General features: G+C 39.3%; 1 protein-coding gene and 1 long non-coding RNA gene across 11 annotated transcripts in view; one reads left to right on the top strand and one right to left on the bottom strand.

The window, feature by feature from the left end:
* Window positions 1-18,167, top strand: part of GPAM (glycerol-3-phosphate acyltransferase, mitochondrial) — a 68,880-nt gene that overhangs the window by 23,785 nt on the left and 26,928 nt on the right. For 2 of the 10 annotated variants that reach the window (XR_014253027.1, XM_082423271.1), the window contains exons 1-7: window positions 2,541-2,722; window positions 3,159-3,211; window positions 4,528-4,659; window positions 6,143-6,265; window positions 8,784-8,857; window positions 11,537-11,650; window positions 13,374-13,520. Coding sequence is in view for 9 of the 10 variants with exons in the window: in XM_082423271.1 (XP_082279397.1) it covers window positions 3,209-3,211; window positions 4,528-4,659; window positions 6,143-6,265; window positions 8,784-8,857; window positions 11,537-11,650; window positions 13,374-13,520 (593 nt within the window). In the remaining variant the exon portion in view is untranslated. The other 8 variants (XM_082423274.1, XM_082423275.1, XM_082423268.1 and 5 more) reach the window with 8 other exon arrangements.
* Window positions 7,291-11,243, bottom strand: LOC309642190. The gene is made up of 2 exons (XR_014253035.1): window positions 11,070-11,243; window positions 7,291-7,407 (listed from the first exon to the last, which is right to left on the bottom strand). It is a non-coding gene; the product is annotated as an uncharacterized lncRNA (long non-coding RNA).

Genomic DNA, 18,167 nt, shown 5'->3' on the forward strand with positions numbered 1-18,167 from the left:
GTGGTTCATTCTTTCCTGCTTCCTTTTGCATCCCTGATGATTTTTGATTGGAAGAGTAACATTGTGAATTTTACGTTGTTGGGTGCTAGATATTTTTGATATCCTTTAAGTATTCTTGTACTTTGTTTTGGGATATTTTGTTCTTGTCAAGTTTGATCCTTTGGGGGCTGCCTTTTAAGATTTGTTAGGTAGGACCGGAGAAGTTTTACTCTAGGGTTAATTTTACCCCACTACTGAGGCAAGACTTTTTGAGTTGCGAGTTATGGGATTTTCCGGTCTGGGGGCCAGGATCAGGCCTTATTCCTGGTCCCATATGTTCACTGGTTATGTTTTCACTCTGCCTTGTGGGAACAGGCACACCTCTCTGGTACTCTACTCCCAATTCCAGCTGTTTTGGCCTTCCTGGTCTCCCAGTTCTAGCTCCTCAACTCAGAAAGTCTGCCTAGCTCTTCCTGGATTACCCGTCTGCACTATAGCCTGGCAACTCTTTCTAGGCAGTAGGCTGAGGCAATCATAGTGCTTAACCTCATTCATTTCCTTTCCCTTATGGACCACTGTCCTGCACTGCTTCCTGTTTTATATATTTTGCTTTATTTTTTTATAGTTGTTGTCGTCTTAGCAGGAGAGTAAATTCAGTCCTTCAGTCCTTGTTGCTCCACCTTGGCTGACTAGATTGTATCTGGATTACTATAAATTATTGTGGTTCTGTTGATAAAAGACTGCCAAGGGTGTCACTTGCTTCCAAAACAGTTCTCATTTAGTAATCTGTGCACTGCAATCCACATCTCCTCCAAGTACTGTAAACTCTTGTGCAATGGGTGTTGCAGAAGAGTTGCCTACAAATGAAGTTTATATAAGAACCTAATTTTCCCCTCTGGCTTACATTTTAATTCCTGTGGTGCTCTACTTCATTTCTCATTTCTTTCTCTTTAACAGTGACTTCAAATCCTGTGACTTTCCTCTATTTTCTCCCCTCCTTTTCTTTTTTTCTTTCTTTTTTTTTTTTAATGTCAGGGGTCAGTAATCTGTACACAAATTTCATGATATTTTGGGATGAGAATTCATCTTATTCTAGTCATCATAGGCCTTAAATACTTAGGTGTGTGCTTGGAGCTAAGGTGTGTGAGGGGGGGTTGAATTAAGACAGGGTCCTTGACTTCAAGAAGCTCAAAATCTTTTTTTAAATGAATAACAATTCCTGCTGTTTTGAATTGTTTTGGGATGGATTTATAAACAGAAGTAGCAAGAGCAAGAGAAAGAACTCTTGTTTTACTTCTTGTTCCTTAGCTTCAACAAGTAGATACTGTGTTTACTGTTATATATTTACTATAACAAAGTATCATAGTTTTACCTAAGAAACAGGCACTGGGACTTCCCTGGCGGTCCAGTGGTTAAGACTTCGCCTTCCAATGCAGGGGGTGTGGGTTGGATCCCTGGTGGGGGAGCTAAGATCCCATGTGCCTTGTGGCCCAAAACCCAAAATGTAAAACAGAAGCGATACTGTAACAAATTTAGTAAAGACTTAAATGACAGTGTGTTTATGGAGGGCTGGAGACATTAGGGAAAGAGCTTGGAGTCCTAGTTCAACACAGAACTTGTCAAATTTAGCTGAGCGAGGTGTGAGCACAGTTAGGAGTATGAGGGCCCAGGGCTTCACAAGGGACAATGGGAGAGGCTGAAGCAGGGGCTCTTGATGGAGAACAGTGGGAAAAGCAGAGGCCTCTCTGTGGAAGCCTTAGATGCCACGCTCAGGCATTTGGACTGTGGGAGCTGTGGATGGTTTCTGATGGATGGACATGTGCAGAGATTGTTTGGAAGAGAGGGTTGGGGTTCGTGTGTGCAGAGGAGATGACTGGTGGCAGAGGTGTGAGAGCAGGGATTAGGCCTTAACGATCTTTGTACCGTCTGCTAGTTCATAGTTAATTTTTGTTGCTTAAGTGCACGTAAAAGGTTATCTTTTCCCTTCTAAACTGCTAATCTCTTGATAACCACTGGCCTTGTCAATGGCACGACAAATACTGTGAAAGAAACTCTTTGTGCCCCTTGTTAATTTGTTTCAAGGACCAAAGGCAGAGAAATTTGGACTCGGGCTCGTCCAAGCCTTATTTATTTTTCTTTTAATTCCTTATATTCTTCCTTTAGGGAAAAGGCACTCAGCCACTGTTTGGAAAACTACACAACAGGGTCATTCCCAATGCCTACCTCCCTCATGCCCAATAAATTCTGCAGAGTCTTACAAATCTCATAAAAAGACGGCCCACGTGCAGGCTCCCAGGAGAGCCGGGCGGAGATACAAACTTACAGAGGAACAGCGTTCACACAACGCAGACACATGCACCCACACTCACGTGACTCAGCGCCCAGGCAGAATCACCGCGCGTTTAGGCAGCACACGCCGTACCTGGCCACACAGACACACTTGCGGACACACCTCCTACTCTCGGACCTGTCCCCAGTGCACGAGGCCACGAGCTGCCCGGAGCCCCGGCCGCTGGCCCCTGGCCCTTAGCCTCAGCCCTGGCCCTCCCGGAACTGGCTGGCTCTCGGCTGCGCTCGTCAGCCCGGGAGCCGGTTGCGTCATCAGGGCGCGACGTTGCAGCAGCGCCGGCGGAGGCTTGAAGTGCGGGCAGCTGCAGAGGTGAAGCCGGCGGAGCCGAGGGTGCGAGCGGCCAGGGCGGGAGCGGGCTGCGGGAGGCTGCTCGCGCCGGGAGCGCCGGGACAGGTGCGTGGTCGCCGTCTCACCGGGCCCGGCGCTACTCCAGCAAGCTGCCGGGCGGTCCGCTCCCCCCAGCCCTCTCCCTCGAGCTCCCGGGTTCCCCCTGAGAGATGGGCCCGGCTCGTGCCGGCGTGGGGGGGGTCGGGCTTTTTCTCTCCCCGGGAGACCGGGCTGCGGCAGGCTTCCCCTGGGCGAGAGGGAAGTCCCTGTGGGCTCAGTCGCCCGCGCACCCGAAGGGCACGTGGAGTCACTGGCTTTGGCGTTGAGGCAGCAAGCGTGCTCTGGGAGCAGCTGGTGCTGGGGACAGTCCGTTGACAGATGACCACTGATTGAACTGAGCACTCACTGTGCGTCAGATACTGTGCCAGGCGTCTTAGGGGTATTATCCAGTCCTCCCAGCAACCCAGGAGGTAAGATTTATCATATCATGCCCATTTTCCAGATGGGGAAACCAAGGCATGGAAGTTAACCAACTCGTCCAAAGTCACACAGATGGTAAGCAGGGGGGATTCGAACTCGGATCTGTTTGGCTTCAGAGCTGGCCCTCCTGCCTCTGTCGCTTTTAAAACCCACAGTTGGCTCCCCTCAGCCCACAGCCTGGCGCCTCCAGGATTCTCTTTTTTTGGGGGCGGGGGTGTACTTTTCAACCTTGGACAAACGTGGGGAGGGAGGGGTGAAGCGTGGACTTCCTATTGGCACAAGACTGTTTCCCCCTCTCGTCCTGCCCTCATCACAGGGGCCAGAAGAGTCTTCATTTTCCCAGGCAGCAGCCGGCTCCGCCGGTTGTAGCTACATTCTGCACCTGAAACTGATAGCTGAGTTTTATTTTATAATACAGAAGAGCTTTCATGCCAGGTGCATTGCTTTACTATTCCCTCTCCTTGCCTATTATGGTAGATTGTTACTCATAAAATTGTTAAGAATGTGTATAGTCATGCTGAGTATAACAGTTACCACTGTAAACCCACATGGGGATTGTAAAGAAATCAGAATCTGCCCTCTAAGGAACACTGTTAACCTGGACATGACCTTTCAAGGTTTTAAAGGACGAATTTAAGGCCAGGTGAGAAATAGTCAAAAGCCAAAATTTGAGAATTATGTTAGAAAATTCTTATATTTTAAGTTAATATCTATTTTCTTTAGCAGTTCACTGTTAGTGAACATTTTTTCTTAGGGTAGGGAAAGGCTTATTGAAAAGATATGAAAACTTATAAATCAGATATTTTAGAACAGTGTACTTTTGTCTTAGAGCTTTGTACATGTATTAAAAGTGCAAACATCATTTCATTTAAGGCAGCACAAGAAAATTAAGAGCTTAATTCAGTTTAAGTGGGAAACTTGAGAGGTGCCCTCATTACCTTTACCCATTTTACATTGCATAGTGTGTATGACTAAAAATTCCCAGCACATAATTTTTCAAAATTATCTACTTGTGTGCATACATGTATCTTATATTTAATTTAATAAAATGCGTATCTTCATACTTCCAGGAACTATTCAATTACACAGATGAAATAATTATTTGTCACATACCTGAAATCAGCTGTTATTTACCCTCGTGAATTCATAGCTGTTTTGTTCATGAAGTCTAAAGATAAGAATGTTGTTTTTTTTTTTTTTAAATCAGGATGGCCTGGGTTCATATATACACATCAAAGTCCTTTCTTACACATTGACTAAACATGGGGAAGTCCTCCATAGTTCATTTGACATCCTCTCATGGGGCAAAATAATATAGAAATCAGAATTTTGAGTTCTAGTATTTGCTCTGTGGATCCCTCATTAACTTATATGGTATACATTTTTTATAGCGCATGATTTGGGAGTTAATGCTTTGTGACATGGATGAATCTGCACTGACCCTTGGCACAATAGATGTTTCTTATTTGCCAAATTCATCTGAATACAGTATTGGTCGATGTAAGCATGCAAGCGAGGAATGGGTAAGTTTAAGATACAGGTTAAAAGCGTTTAGCCTAAAGATGTTCATTTCAGTGTGTATGAAGGTGGAAACATTGGAAGCAACATAAATTCAAATAGAGGTTAATAGCTACAGAAACTACCTTCAGCTGTTAGAAGATTTGTTTATGAAGTCTATTTAAAAATTCTTATGGTATTATATTATTGGGAAGAGAAAATTGGGTAGGAAATTTAAGTACAGTGATTATGTTAAAAAGCAAAACAGGGGCTTCCCTGGTGGTGCAGTGGTTGAGAGTCTGCCTGCCAATGCAGGGGACACGGGTTCGAGCCCTGGTCTGGGAAGATCCCACATGCCGCGGAGCAACTGAGCCCGTGTGCCACAACTGCTGAGCTTGCGCGTCTGGAGCCTGTGCTCCGCAGCGAGAGGCTGCGATAGTGAGAGGCCCGCGCACCGCGATGAAGAGTAGCCCCCGCTTGCCGCAACTAGAGAAAGCCCTCGCACAGAAACGAAGACCCAACACAGCCAAAAAAATAAACAAATAAATAAATAAAGTGAAATTCTTTAAAAAAAAAGCAAAACAGTTTTGCATAGGAAGAAAAACCTATTAGTTGTTTTGGGTGGTGTAATTATAAAGAGATTTTTTTTCTTTTCGTATCTGTTTTCCATAATTATATTTCACAAGTGTGAATTTTGTAATGGAAATAAACTTTATTTCAAAAATTGAAAATAGGAGATTTTAGTATGAATCTCAATCCAAAGGGCATGCTTTTTTTTTTTTGTATTGTTTTCCCTATGTCAATATAACATGGCATGTTTTAAATGTTTCTTGAACACTATCTGCTTTAGATAAAAAATGATGTTGGAGTTTTGGGTGGTTTTTTTGGTTTATTTTTGAGAATGTGATATCAGTGGGATTTGAGCAACTTATGAACTCAAAGTTAAGAGAAAATTATTTAAAACAAGAGCAGAGTTTGACCCTAATTGGATAGTATGGCTATAATTTCAATTCCAGACTTTAAACTCTCTTGTTAGGATAAAGGAATATTATATAAGTTTACCTTGTTTTTCATTTAAAGTAAAATATTTTAAGCTATATTGTAACAACTTGTTTACTCTCTAAGTAAGGCCTTTGTAGTTCTTTTGTGGGAGTGTGTGATTCAAGAGGGAGTGAGGTGAATTGTTAGCATAGGGCTACAGGAGTCTGACTTTATTCCTTCTGCTACTGTCAGAAGGCTATCTGACCTTTTATAACTTAGTTTTTAAACCTTTGAATGCTGCGTTGAGTGTCGCCAGCTATTGCTATTCTTAGGTGCTCAATTTTTGCTTATGTTCCAAATGTTGGTCATAGAGGGAGCACCTTGAATGAAAAATCACTCTGAGAAACACATGCCACCAAAAAGAAAATATGTCAGAAGTTTCTCTTCTATCTGAAATAGCTTAGAGATCAAGTGGACAAGTATAATTTTCTTGTCATTCACACACTATTTTTCCTTAATATTTATTAGGGAGAGTGTGTTTTCAGACCGACTGTCTTCAGATCTGCAACCTTGAAGTGGAAAGAAAGCCTAATGAGCCGGAAAAGGCCCTTTGTAGGAAGATGTTGTTATTCCTGTACTCCCCAGAGCTGGGTAAGAATGCTACCTTTAATACCTTTGTTGACCTTTAATAAACAGAGTGAAATATGTGACATAGATTTCCCACTTTGTGTGAATTTTATTATTGTGTAGTCTTAATGGACTTAATGCATTTTTAGAACTTAGACCCATCTTTATAAACCAAATATTCCAAGTAAAGATGTTGTCTCAGTTTTTCTTTCCATTCATTTATTCAGTGAATATTGGTCTAATAGTTGATGCCAGGCTATATTTTGTTTTGTGTTTTCATTTTAATATGACTTTAGAGGGAGAGTAGATCTTACTTTAAGACAACCCTTCCAAAGAGTTGGTGGGAACCTTCATGTAACTTCAAGATGTTGAAATTTAGCACTGAAAGTTAAAATCCTAGCAAGATGAACGAGAGAGAGAGAGAGAGAGAGAGAGAGTGAGAGAGCGCGCACACACGAGCGTGAGCAGGACAGAATAAGAAATTAAAGCTGCGGCTTTGCCCTTTTGCTCAGTGTCTGTTCCTGCGGTGGAGGGGGGGGAGGGGGTTTCGGTTGACTCTGTGGTAGTGAAGGATGGTCACTAGAATGTTACGATGAAGATTTAAGAAAGAGTGTGCATGGGCTCGTTGTTCGTATTTGATGAAAAAACACAAGCCATGCAAAATCTTCCACATTAGAGTGTAGTGTTTGAGAAGAGTCGATTGGATGAGAAGTATGCTTCTGAGGGCATTTTGCCAGAGGGATGAGTTAGCACAGGAATGTAGACTCTAATGTGGCTGTGTTCTAAGGCAGTAGAGTTACCTTTTAAAACGTATACCTGGATGGTAAGCTCTGTCTGGGATGGGCCAGTTATCAGGACATTTAAGTGCCATTTATTAACCCTGCAGTTTATAGAAGTTGCTTATAACCTGTGTGAATAGCTAACGGTGCTGTGAGAATTTTCCACTCAGGGTTGGCTTGGCAGAAAGTCTTGTATAAGGAATTTACTAATCTGAGAGAGATTTGTGTGATACCCAAGCAGTTTATGTTAAATATTCAGGTCTGCTCAAGAATATCTTTTTTTTTTTTTTTTTTTTTAATTTATGGCTGTGTTGGGTCTTCGTTTCTGTGCGAGGGCTTTCTGTAGTTGTGGCAAGCGGGGGCCACTCTTCATCGCGGTGCGCGGGCCTCTCACTATCGCGGCCTCTCTTGTTGTGGAGCACAGGCTCCAGACGCACAGGCTCAGTAGTTGTGGCTCACGGGCATAGTTGCTCCGCGGCATGTGGGATTGTCCCAGACCAGGGCTCGAACCCGTGTACCCTGCATTGGCAGGCAGATTCCCAACCACTGCGCCACCAGGGAAGCCCTCAAGAATATCTTGATAGAATTATTGTTCCTCTTAAATCACAAGTGCCTTGTTGCAAGAATATGGTGGAGGTGAAGGATCATGAACATTTCTAGTCTAGGAGTAAGGCCAGTTCAGATTAATAGGCCAGTAGAAATAAAGATTTAAATAGATCATGTGGCTTTTCTTTTTAGATCTGGCATCTCATCTAATTCTAATTTTGAATGCTTAAAAGATCAAAACAATACCTTAACTCTAATGTGTTCTTCAGTCAGAAGAGAGTGTAAGAAATTATTTGGTGGTGGTGATGGTCTGGGGTGGGGATAGGTGAGTAGTATAACAGATAATTGATTTTTGCCTAAATATAGTACCTGATAGAGCTAAACTTGATCTTATATTCTTCCATGGCATGTTTTTCTAAAATAATTTTTGTTTGACAGTATTTTTGTAGTAATTTTTTGACATTTGCTACTTTTTCTATGAAATCCTGTTTTCCTTTTCTCTAAGGAGATATCACTTAAGTATTTTGATGTCTTTTGTTGAGGGTACATTGTGCTTTCTCAACATTTATTTGTGGAAAGTTTACCTTTTTGCCCACATTGTTAAAGTTATGGCCTTTCTCTTTTTAGCAGAGCTATTTCTGGATTATCTTTCAAGATTACCTGTAAAGAGGGTGACCTTTAGCCATATGTTTTCTCATTAAGTGGACAGTCATTTTAGGGGAATAGAAAGACCACACTCTTTGAAGCAAGATCTGGGATTGAATCCTAAACTTCTGCAAGCCTCAGTTTTCCTATCTATAAAATGGGGATAATAATTCTTATGTGTCAGGATTATTGGGAGATTTAGTAATCTCACAATAACTACATGGTACTTAGCATAGTATTTTTGTATTTTGAAAACACTGAAATCTCCAGTATTCCTGTCAGTGACTTAAGCCATCTCTGGCTTTAACTCTTTTTGGCTGGGGGTGGGGAGTAGGGCAGGAAAGTGAGAGGCAGTATTTCCTTTGCAAGGTGCTGAGGATTAGTTTTGAGTTTGTGACCTTCTTTGAAGGCTAAAAAGTAGTTTTCAGTAAAACATTTTTCTTCATCTCAGATTTTTGAAGCAATGTCTTACTTTATGCTTGAATTATAAAGTCCTCAAGGACTAGTAATGTGAGTCCTTCACCAGCAATCCAGTCGTATATTTATGTCTATGTTTATTTTGTTTTATGTAGGATAAATTTTTCAACCCCAGTATCCCGTCTTTGGGTTTGCGGAATGTTATTTATATCAATGAAACTCACACAAGGTAAAAAGACATTTCTTATACTTCTAATGCATGTCAAGAGAAAAATTCCACAATAACCAGTTAACACACTTTAAGATGAATCTCTTTATTTTATTTATTTTTTTTAGAGTTAATAAGATATTAACTTCTGACACAAAAGGCTTTATCTAAAAATTGGAACCTGAGAAGACCTATTGCTATTTCCTGCTGTAATTATATAATATTTTCATGAGCGTGTAGATATCACTTCTGGCTTTCTTTAACTTATTCAGATATTGATGTTGCAGCTGAAATGTGCCAAAATGTGACAGAGATTTGTGTGAGGAGAGGTGTAGGTTTGAATGTCTTATGATCTATTATTATTTTATACCTCAAAGAAAGTGTAACTTTTTGAAATCTGCCTAATCTACAGAGTTTTGGAAGATATTTTTCTCTGTTGAGCAAATGTTCTTTGATTTATTATTAGCTTAAGACTTTTCTTAGAATTCTTACTTCCAAATTCCAGGCATATTGGGATGGGCTATTAGGCATCAGAGTGGGAAAAAAGAGGTTTTGTTCTAAGTGCATTTAGGCTACGGGATAAGGAAGGAGGGGGAATGTCTGCGAGACAAGAGAGAAACGGCAGCTAAAAATGCTACCAGTCCTTATAATTCTAAGAGTAAATACCTGGAGTAGGTAAGTAGTAGGCTCAGGTGATGAGAAATACATGAAATTCCATTAAAAAACTGATCCAAGAAGTTAAATACTTAAATTTTAAGTCTTTCTGATTTTACTACTCATATTTTGATGATAATATTATAAGTGAGCATGATAATACTTGGGTATATATTAAGTTTTTTTAAAAAAATAGAACTAAAGTCAAGGGATGTGTTTTTTCCAATTTCCATGCTACCCTTTCTTCTCTCTCTCTCTTGCTCTCAAGTTTAAAGGAAAGAGGAGAAATTTTTTTTTCCTTTGGTTGACATGGTTAAGATCCTAAGCAAAAGGATCCCATTGAGTCTTTTCTTTACGTAAGTAGATATTTTACATACAAAACCGAGGAGTTCATTTGTGGTCCTCAGTTGGAGGCAGTTAAGAAAAAAAAGCATATGAGATACACATACACACACACACACTTTTTAGCATATGTTGTATTGACCAGGCAGTGTGGAACTATTCAGTGTAATAAGCTACCTGTGCAAGTGAGTTGGCTATTTAGCTCTTCTGTGTGTTGCATGAAGCATAGCCTAAACATTTTTACACACACACACACACACACACACACACACACACTGCTTTCAGTCCATTGTGAAGGGATTTCATCAAGAGTTTGGACTTTGTACATTCCAGTAATAATTTTGAAAATGTTCACTGATAGAAGAGTTTAGAATTAAACACTTAACATGTTGGGCTAAGTTTTCAGAGAAATGAGACAAAGGAAAGGAGGAAGAAAAAGAATGTCAGGAAGGAGAGATGAAGGAACATGTGATTCATAAACAGTTCTCCCTCAAATTACTTTTCCTCAGTTGAAGGCTTTTTGGATCTTTCCAGAATTAATTTATAATTGAAATCTTCTACCGTCTATGTGCATATCATTATGGAGGAAATGATAATGAGGCATTATATAATCATTACAAATGGTTTCAAATCATCACATAATGAAAGTTTGTAGCATTCTTATTCTAGATCCCTGTCCTTAACCCCCATCCAGATAACACATAGTCACTGTCACTGATGGGAGTATGTCCTTTTCCTTAGGTATGCTGAATGTGTTTTTAAAAAAAGCCAAAACAAAAAAAAAAGCCACCCAAACAGTAGGAACTTCTGGCTTCATAAGCCCAGAGTACAAATATTCAGACCACTGTCTAGTTTCCTTGACTTCTCTCAACTGATCAGCTTTGTCAATTCAATTTGACAGTCAGTGATCACCTTAGAAGAATTACTGTAATGACAACAAAAGAATTAGCCCTTCATGGTAGGAAAAGACTCCCAAATTATTTTTTATGGCCCGTAGCTATAGATATAAGCTATATAGCCTATATATAAAGCATTCAACATATTTGGTTTTTCAAATCGTATTAAAGTAAGATGCTTTTATTTTTTTTTTTATTTTATTTTTTTTTAATTTTATTTATTTATTTATTTGTTTGTTTATGGCTGTGTTGGGTCTTCGTTTGTGTGCCAGGGCTTTCTCCAGTTGTGGCAAGCGGGGGCCACTCTTCATCGCGGTGCGCGGGCCTCTCACTATCGCGACCTCTCTTATTGCGGAGCACAGGCTCCAGACGCGCAGGCTCAGTAGTTGTGGCTCACGGGCCCAGTTGCTCCGCGGCATGTGGGATCTTCCCAGACCAGGGCTCGAACCCGTGTTCCCTGCATTGGCAGGCAGATTCTCAACCACTGCGCCACCAGGGAAGCCCAAGATGCTTTTATTTTTGTTTTTATATTTGGATTATTAGTTTGCGGAGTAACACTATTCAAGCATTAATACATAAATTCCAAGTTTACGTTTTAGCTGAGAGTACATGAAGGAAGTTAGAAATAAAACTGTCTGCATAGCATCCTGAACTACTTACTAAGGACAATTTGCTACAGGAGAACCCTAAATCTCTGGAATAAATGAAATGAGGATTTGTTTTTACAGGAGGGGAACCTGTATAGTTTAAGCAGCTTGTTTTAGGTATTCCTAGAGTACTTCTCTGCTAAATCATTTTCACGTTGCAGGCATCGAGGATGGCTGGCAAGACGTCTTTCTTACGTGCTTTTCGTTCAAGAGCGAGATGTCCATAAAGGCATGTTTGCCACCAACGTGACTGAAAACGTACTGAACAGCAGTAGGTAAGGGTGGGACGCTGCTGTAAAGGGGAAATGTAGGGATGGGCGGTGGGCGTGGGGAAGTAATTTCCTTTATCAACCTTTAGTTTCTCTGGGACTCTGTCTCAAGAGGTGTTTGTGTTTCCAAACGTTCAATGTTCAAGCTCCAGAAGGAAGCAAGGAAAGGCAAGAGAACAGATGGTTTTGGTGCCATGTGGGAGTAGCAGTCTTGTTTTATGCATTAATAATTGAATGGGCTTCCAATAAATGAAAGGCGAGTTGGAGTTCAGATATGTGCATATTTCCAGAGTTCTCTGTTAAGTGTTCTGTAATATGAATGTTTGGGACAATGCATTTCCTATTTTAGAGCCAGAAGAGAAGCCAGTTTGATATTTCTGTCAAATAATTGTTAAGTACCCGGGCACACATTCTTGTATTAGAAAGTCATTATTAGAAATTTTAAGAGAGTGAGATAACTGTTCCTTGCCCTCAGAGGATCTTGCTTAAAAATGGGAGAGACTGACTTGAACTCAAAAGGATTGGGGAAATCATTGTGAAGCTCAGCCATTAGACTATGGGAGTTTGGGTGAAGGTTGGTTTCTATTCCACCTCATTGTTGTGGCCCATGTTAGACACCTACCTGGATTTGGGAAGCTGGAGACCAGAGTGGATTGAAAGATGCTTAGAAATGCAAGCCCAGTGGTATGGTTGTTAAGGGCTGAACAGTAGTGGCACATAGTAGGTACTTTTATATTTATTGAAAAAATGAGTGAATAGTTGATAATGGAGATATAATAATTACATGAATTACTTGTGAAAACATTCCTGGCTGTATTGAAATAAATGCTATTCATGGAATAGACTTAGGGATGGTGCATAAGTGTCGTGTGGAATTGATCTTTTTGTAGTAATGAATGCTGGGGCTCTGGAGTTTTGCTGTACACTGGTCTAAAATCAGCAACAGTGGGAGAAAAAAACAATTATTTGAAACTCCCTTGGATGATTATATATTCTGTTTTCTAGGTAAAGCCCCTCAAGTATGTTTCATTCCATCCAGATATTTTGAGTAATAACTAGGATGTTAGAAGTGATGTAAGGAGGTTTAAACCTCATTCATTCTTCCCTAAGTCATGTGGAAGATTTACAAGACTGGGTTAAATCTTCCCTTTTAGCTTACTGCTTACTGGTCTGTGCTGTTTAAATCTAGAGCTGTGCCTTTTTAAAATTACTGGTTTGATTTGGAAAATACTTGTAAATATTTATGTCCACCTTTGATCCCTCCTAGAGAGTTTTACAAATAGTTCCACTAATAAGCCACAATGTGAATAATATGTTTGGTCTCCAAAAGAAAAATCACACATTACTTTGGCAGTGGGTTTGGGATACCTCTGAATTATATGCCTAAAGGGATAATCTTCCTTTTCTTCCTTTCTGCCAGAGTGTAACTTTGTGTCCCTCACAGCATAACAGGAACATTCAAATTCACATAGTTGCTACCCAGTGAATTTGAATTAAATTTTCAAATCTGCCTTCCAGCTTCCTCAGGAATTCATTGATTTAGGAATATAATATCCTTAATGTTTAATAGACAGCCAAGGAAAGCACTTCTAACTTGAGCTTATTTCTTGTGTTATCACATAAAAGAGAAAGTATATTTTGTTTTGTGATTTATATTTGTAGTTTAGAAAATAATACACAATGTAGCATAGAGCCAGTTACATTGTCTGTCTTTCCATTTTGAAATCAGAGTACAGGAGGCAATTGCAGAAGTGGCTGCTGAATTAAACCCTGATGGTTCTGCTCAGCAGCAATCAAAAGCTGTCAATAAAGTGAAAAAGAAAGCCAGAAGGATCCTTCAAGAAATGGTTGCCACTGTCTCACCGGCACTGATCAGGTATAAGAGGCAAAGCAGAAAACTTTCAGCAAGAGTCATCCTGTTTTGAGCAGACAGGACTGAACCGTTGGACTTTCCTAGCACAGTGCTCTTGGTCCAAAAGAGGTTTTAGCGTATTCTGATGTTAAAAACCAACTCCTCTTTTTATTCTTATTTAACTGTCATGAGAAGTAGCACTTGGGAGGCTTCAAGGTGCCTTCATCTCTGTCAGCTGTTAGCAGCCATTGTATTACCGCTGACATCTTCTAGACTAGTTGTGAGCTGGGTTTCACACGCCCATGTCTTTTTGTTTCCTTTCAGTTTTATTGAGATATAACTGACATACAGCCCTGTATAAATTGAAGGTGTGCAGCGTAATGAATTGACTTCCATACGTCATGAAATGATGACCACAATGAGTTTACTGAACATCCATCATCTCATATAGATACAAAGTCAAAGATATAGAATGAAATTTTTTTTCCTTGTGGTGAGAACTCTTAGGATTTACTCTTAACAATTTTCATATATAACATACAGCAGTGTTCATTATATTTATCGTGTTGTACGTTACATCCCTAGTACTTATTTATCTTATAACTGGAAGTCTGTATCTTTTGACTACCTTCATCCAATTCCTCCTTCCCCCACCACCCCTGGTAACCACAAATCTGATCTCTTTTTCTGAGTTTGTTTGTTTTGGAAGTATAATTGATCTACAACACTATGTTAGTTCCCGTTATGTGACATAGTGATTCAATATTTCTGTACATTTCAAAATGATCACTACTATAAGTTTAGTTATGATCTAACATACAAAGATATTACATAGTTATTAACTGTATTCCCCACACTACATTTCATACTTGTGACTCATTTATTTTACAACTGAAGTTTGTACCTCTTAATCTCCCTCACCTATTTCTTACATCCCCACCTGCCTCTCCTCTAGCAACCACCTGTTTTTTTTCTGTATCTATAACTCTGTTTTATTATGTTGTTTTGATTTTTAGATTCCACACATAAGTGAAATCATACAGTATTTGTCTTTCTCTGTCTGACTTTTTTCACTTAGCATAATGTCCTCTAGGTCCACCCATGTTGTCACAAATGGCAAAATTTCATTCCTTTTTTATAGCTGAGTAATATTCCATTGTGTGTTTTTGGGTGTATGTGTGTACATACCACATCTTCTTTATCCATTCATCTATTGATGAGCACTTAGGTTGCTTCCATATCTTAGCTATTATAAATAATGCTGCAGTGAACATAGGGGTGCATATATAACTTCTAATTAGTGTTTTCATTTTCTTCAGATAAATACCCAGGAGTGGAATTGTTGCATTATATGGTAGTTGTATTTTTAATTTTTTGAGGAATCTCCATATTGTTTTCCATAGTGGCTACCCCAATGTACATTCCCACCAACAATGTACAAGGGTTCCCTTTCCTCTACATTCTCCCCAACACTTGTTATTTGTTGTCTTTTTGATAATAGCCATTCTGACAGGGGTGAGGTCATATCTCATTGTGGTTTTTTTTTGAATTTTATTTTATTTATTTTTTATACAGCAGGTTCTTATAGTTATCCATTTTATACATATTAGTATATACGTGTCAATCCCAATCTCCCAATTCATCTCCCCCCCCAACTTTCCCCTCTTGGTGTCCATACGTTTTTTTCTCTACATCTGTGTCTCAATTTCTGCCCTGCAGACCAGTTCATCTGTACTGTTTTTCTAGGTTCCACATATATGCGTTAATATATGATATTTGTTTTTCTCTTTCTGACTTACTTCACTCTGTATGACAGTCTCTAGATCCATCCATGTCTCTACAAATGACCCAATTTCATTCATTTTTATGGCTGAGTAATATTCCATTGTATATATGTACCACATCTTATTTATCCATTCGTCTGTCGATGGGCATTTAGGTTACTTCCATTTCCTGGCTATTGTAAATAGTGCTGCAGTTAACATTGGGATGCATGTGTCTTTTTGAATTATGGTTTTCTCTGGGTATATGCCCAGTAGTGGGATTGCTGTGTTACATGGCATACTGTTCTCCATAGTGTTATATGGCATATTGTTCTCCATAGTGGCTGTATCAATTTACATTCTCACCAACAGTGCAAGAGGGTTCCCTTTTCTCCACACCCTCTCCAGCATTTGTTGTTTGTAGATTTTCTAATGATGCCCATTCTAACTGGTGTGAGGTGATACCTCATTGTAGTTTTGATTTGCATTTCTCTAATAATTAGTGATGTTGACCAGCTTTTCATGTGCTTCTTGGCCATCTGTATGCTCTCTTTGGAGAAATGTCTATTTTGGTCTTCTGCCCATTTTTGGATTGGGGTTTTTTTTTTTTAATATTGAGCTGCATGAGCTGTTTATATATTTTGAAGATTAATCCTTTGTCCGTTGATTCGTTTGCAAGTATTTTCTCCCGTTTTGAGGGTTGTCTTTTCATCTTGTTTGTAGTTTCCTTTGCTGTGCAAAAACTTTTAAGTTTCATTAGGTCCCATTTGTTTATTTTTGTTTTTATTTCCATTTCTCTAGGAGGTGGGTCAAAAAGGATCTGGCTGTGATTTATGTCGAAGGGTGTTCTTCCTATGTTTTCCTCTAAGAGTTTTATAGTGTCCAGTCTTACATTTAGGTCTCTAATCTATTTTGAGTTTATTTTTGTGTATGGTGTTAAGGAGTATTCTAATTTCATTCTTTTCCATGTAGCTATCCAGTTTTCCCAGCACCACTTATTGAAGAGACTGTCTTTTCTCCATTGTATATCCTATATCCTCCTTTGTCATAGATTAGTTGACCATAGGTGCGTGGGTTTATCTCTGGGCTTTCTGTCCTGTTCCATTGGTCAATATTTCTGTTTTTGTGCCAGTACCATACTGTCTTGATTACTGTAGCTTTGTAGTATAGTCTGAAGTCCAGGAGCCTGATTCCTCCAGCTCTGTTTTTTTTCCCTCAAGACTGCTTTGGCTATTCGGGGTCCTTTGTGTCTCCATACAAATCTTAAGATTTTTTGTTCTGGTTCTGTAAAAAATGCCATTGGTAATTTGGTAGGGATTGCACTGAATCTGTAGATTGCTTTGGATACTATAGTCATTTTCACAATATTGATTCTTCCAATCCAAGAACATGGTATATCTCTCCATCTGTTTGTATCATCTTTAATTTCTTTCAGCAGTGTCTTATAGTTTTCTGTATACAGGTCTTTTGTCTCCCTAGGTAGGTTTATTCCTAGGTATTTTATTCTTTTTGTTGCAGTGGTAAATGGGAGTGTTTCCTTAATTTCTCTTCCAGGTTTTTCATCATTAGTGTATAGGAATGCAAGAGATTTCTGTGCATTAATTTTGTATCCTGCAACTTTACCCAATTCATTGATTAGCTCTAGTAGTTTTCTGGTGGCATCTTTAGGATTCTCTATGTATAGTATGTCGTCTGCAAACAGTGACAGTTTTACTTCTTCTTTTCCTATTTGGATTCCTTTTATTTCTTTTTCTTCTTTGATTGCCGTGGCTAGGACTTCCAAAACTATGTTGAATAATAGTGGTGAGAGTGGACATCCTTGTCTTATTCCTGATCTTAGAGGAAATGCTTTCAGCTTTTCACCATTGAGAATGATGTTTGCTGTGGACTTGTCGTCTACGGCCTTTATTATGTGGAGGTAGGTTCCCCCTATGCCCACTTTCTGAGAGTTTTTATCATAAATGGGTGTTGAATTTTGTCAAAAGTTTTTTCTGCATCTATTGAGATGATCATATGGTTTTTCTTCTTCAATTTGTTAATATGGTGTATCACATTGATTGATTTGCATATATTGAAGAATCCTTGCATCCCTGGGATAAATCCCACTTAATCATGGTGTATGATCCTTTTAATGTGTTGTTGGATTCTATTTGCTAGTATTTTGTTGAGGATTTTTGCATCTATATTCATCAGTGATATTGGTCTGTAATTTTCTTTTTTTGTAGTATCTTTGTCTGGTTTTGGTATCAGGGTGATGGTGGCCTCATAGAATGAGTTTGGGAGTGTTCCTTCCTCTGCAATTTTTTGGAAGAGTTTGAGAAGGATGGGTGTTGGCTTTTCCCTAAATGTTTGATAGAATTAACCTGTGAAGCCATCTGGTCCTGGACTTTTGTTTGTTGGAAGATTTTTAATCACAGTTTCAGTTTCATTACTTGTGATTGGTCTGTTCACATTTTCTATTTCTTCCTGGTTCAGTCTTGGAAGGTTATACCTTTCTAAGAATTTGTCCATTTCTTCCAGGTTGTCCATTTTATTGGCATAGAGTTGCTTGTAGTAGTCTCTTAGGATACTTTGTATTTCTGCGGTGTCTGTTGTAACTTCTCCTTTTTCATTTCTGATTTTATTGATTTGAGTCCTCTCCCTCTTTTTCTTGATGAGTCTGGCTAATGGCTTATCAATTTTGTTTATCTTCTCAAAGAACCAGCTTTTAGTTTTATTGATCTTTGCTATTGTTTTCTTTGTTTCTATTTCATTTATTTCTGCTCTGATCTTTATGATTTCTTTCCTTCTGCTAACTTTGGGTTTCGTTTGTTCTTCTTTCTCTAGTTCCTTTAGGTGTAAGGTTAGGTTGTTTATTTGAGATGTTTGTTGTTTCTTGAGGTAGGATTGTACTGCTATAAACTTGCCT

The sequence above is a fragment of the Balaenoptera physalus genome (genome assembly GCF_965194825.1).
Source record: "Balaenoptera physalus genome assembly, chromosome: 14".
NCBI lineage: Eukaryota > Metazoa > Chordata > Mammalia > Artiodactyla > Balaenopteridae > Balaenoptera > Balaenoptera physalus.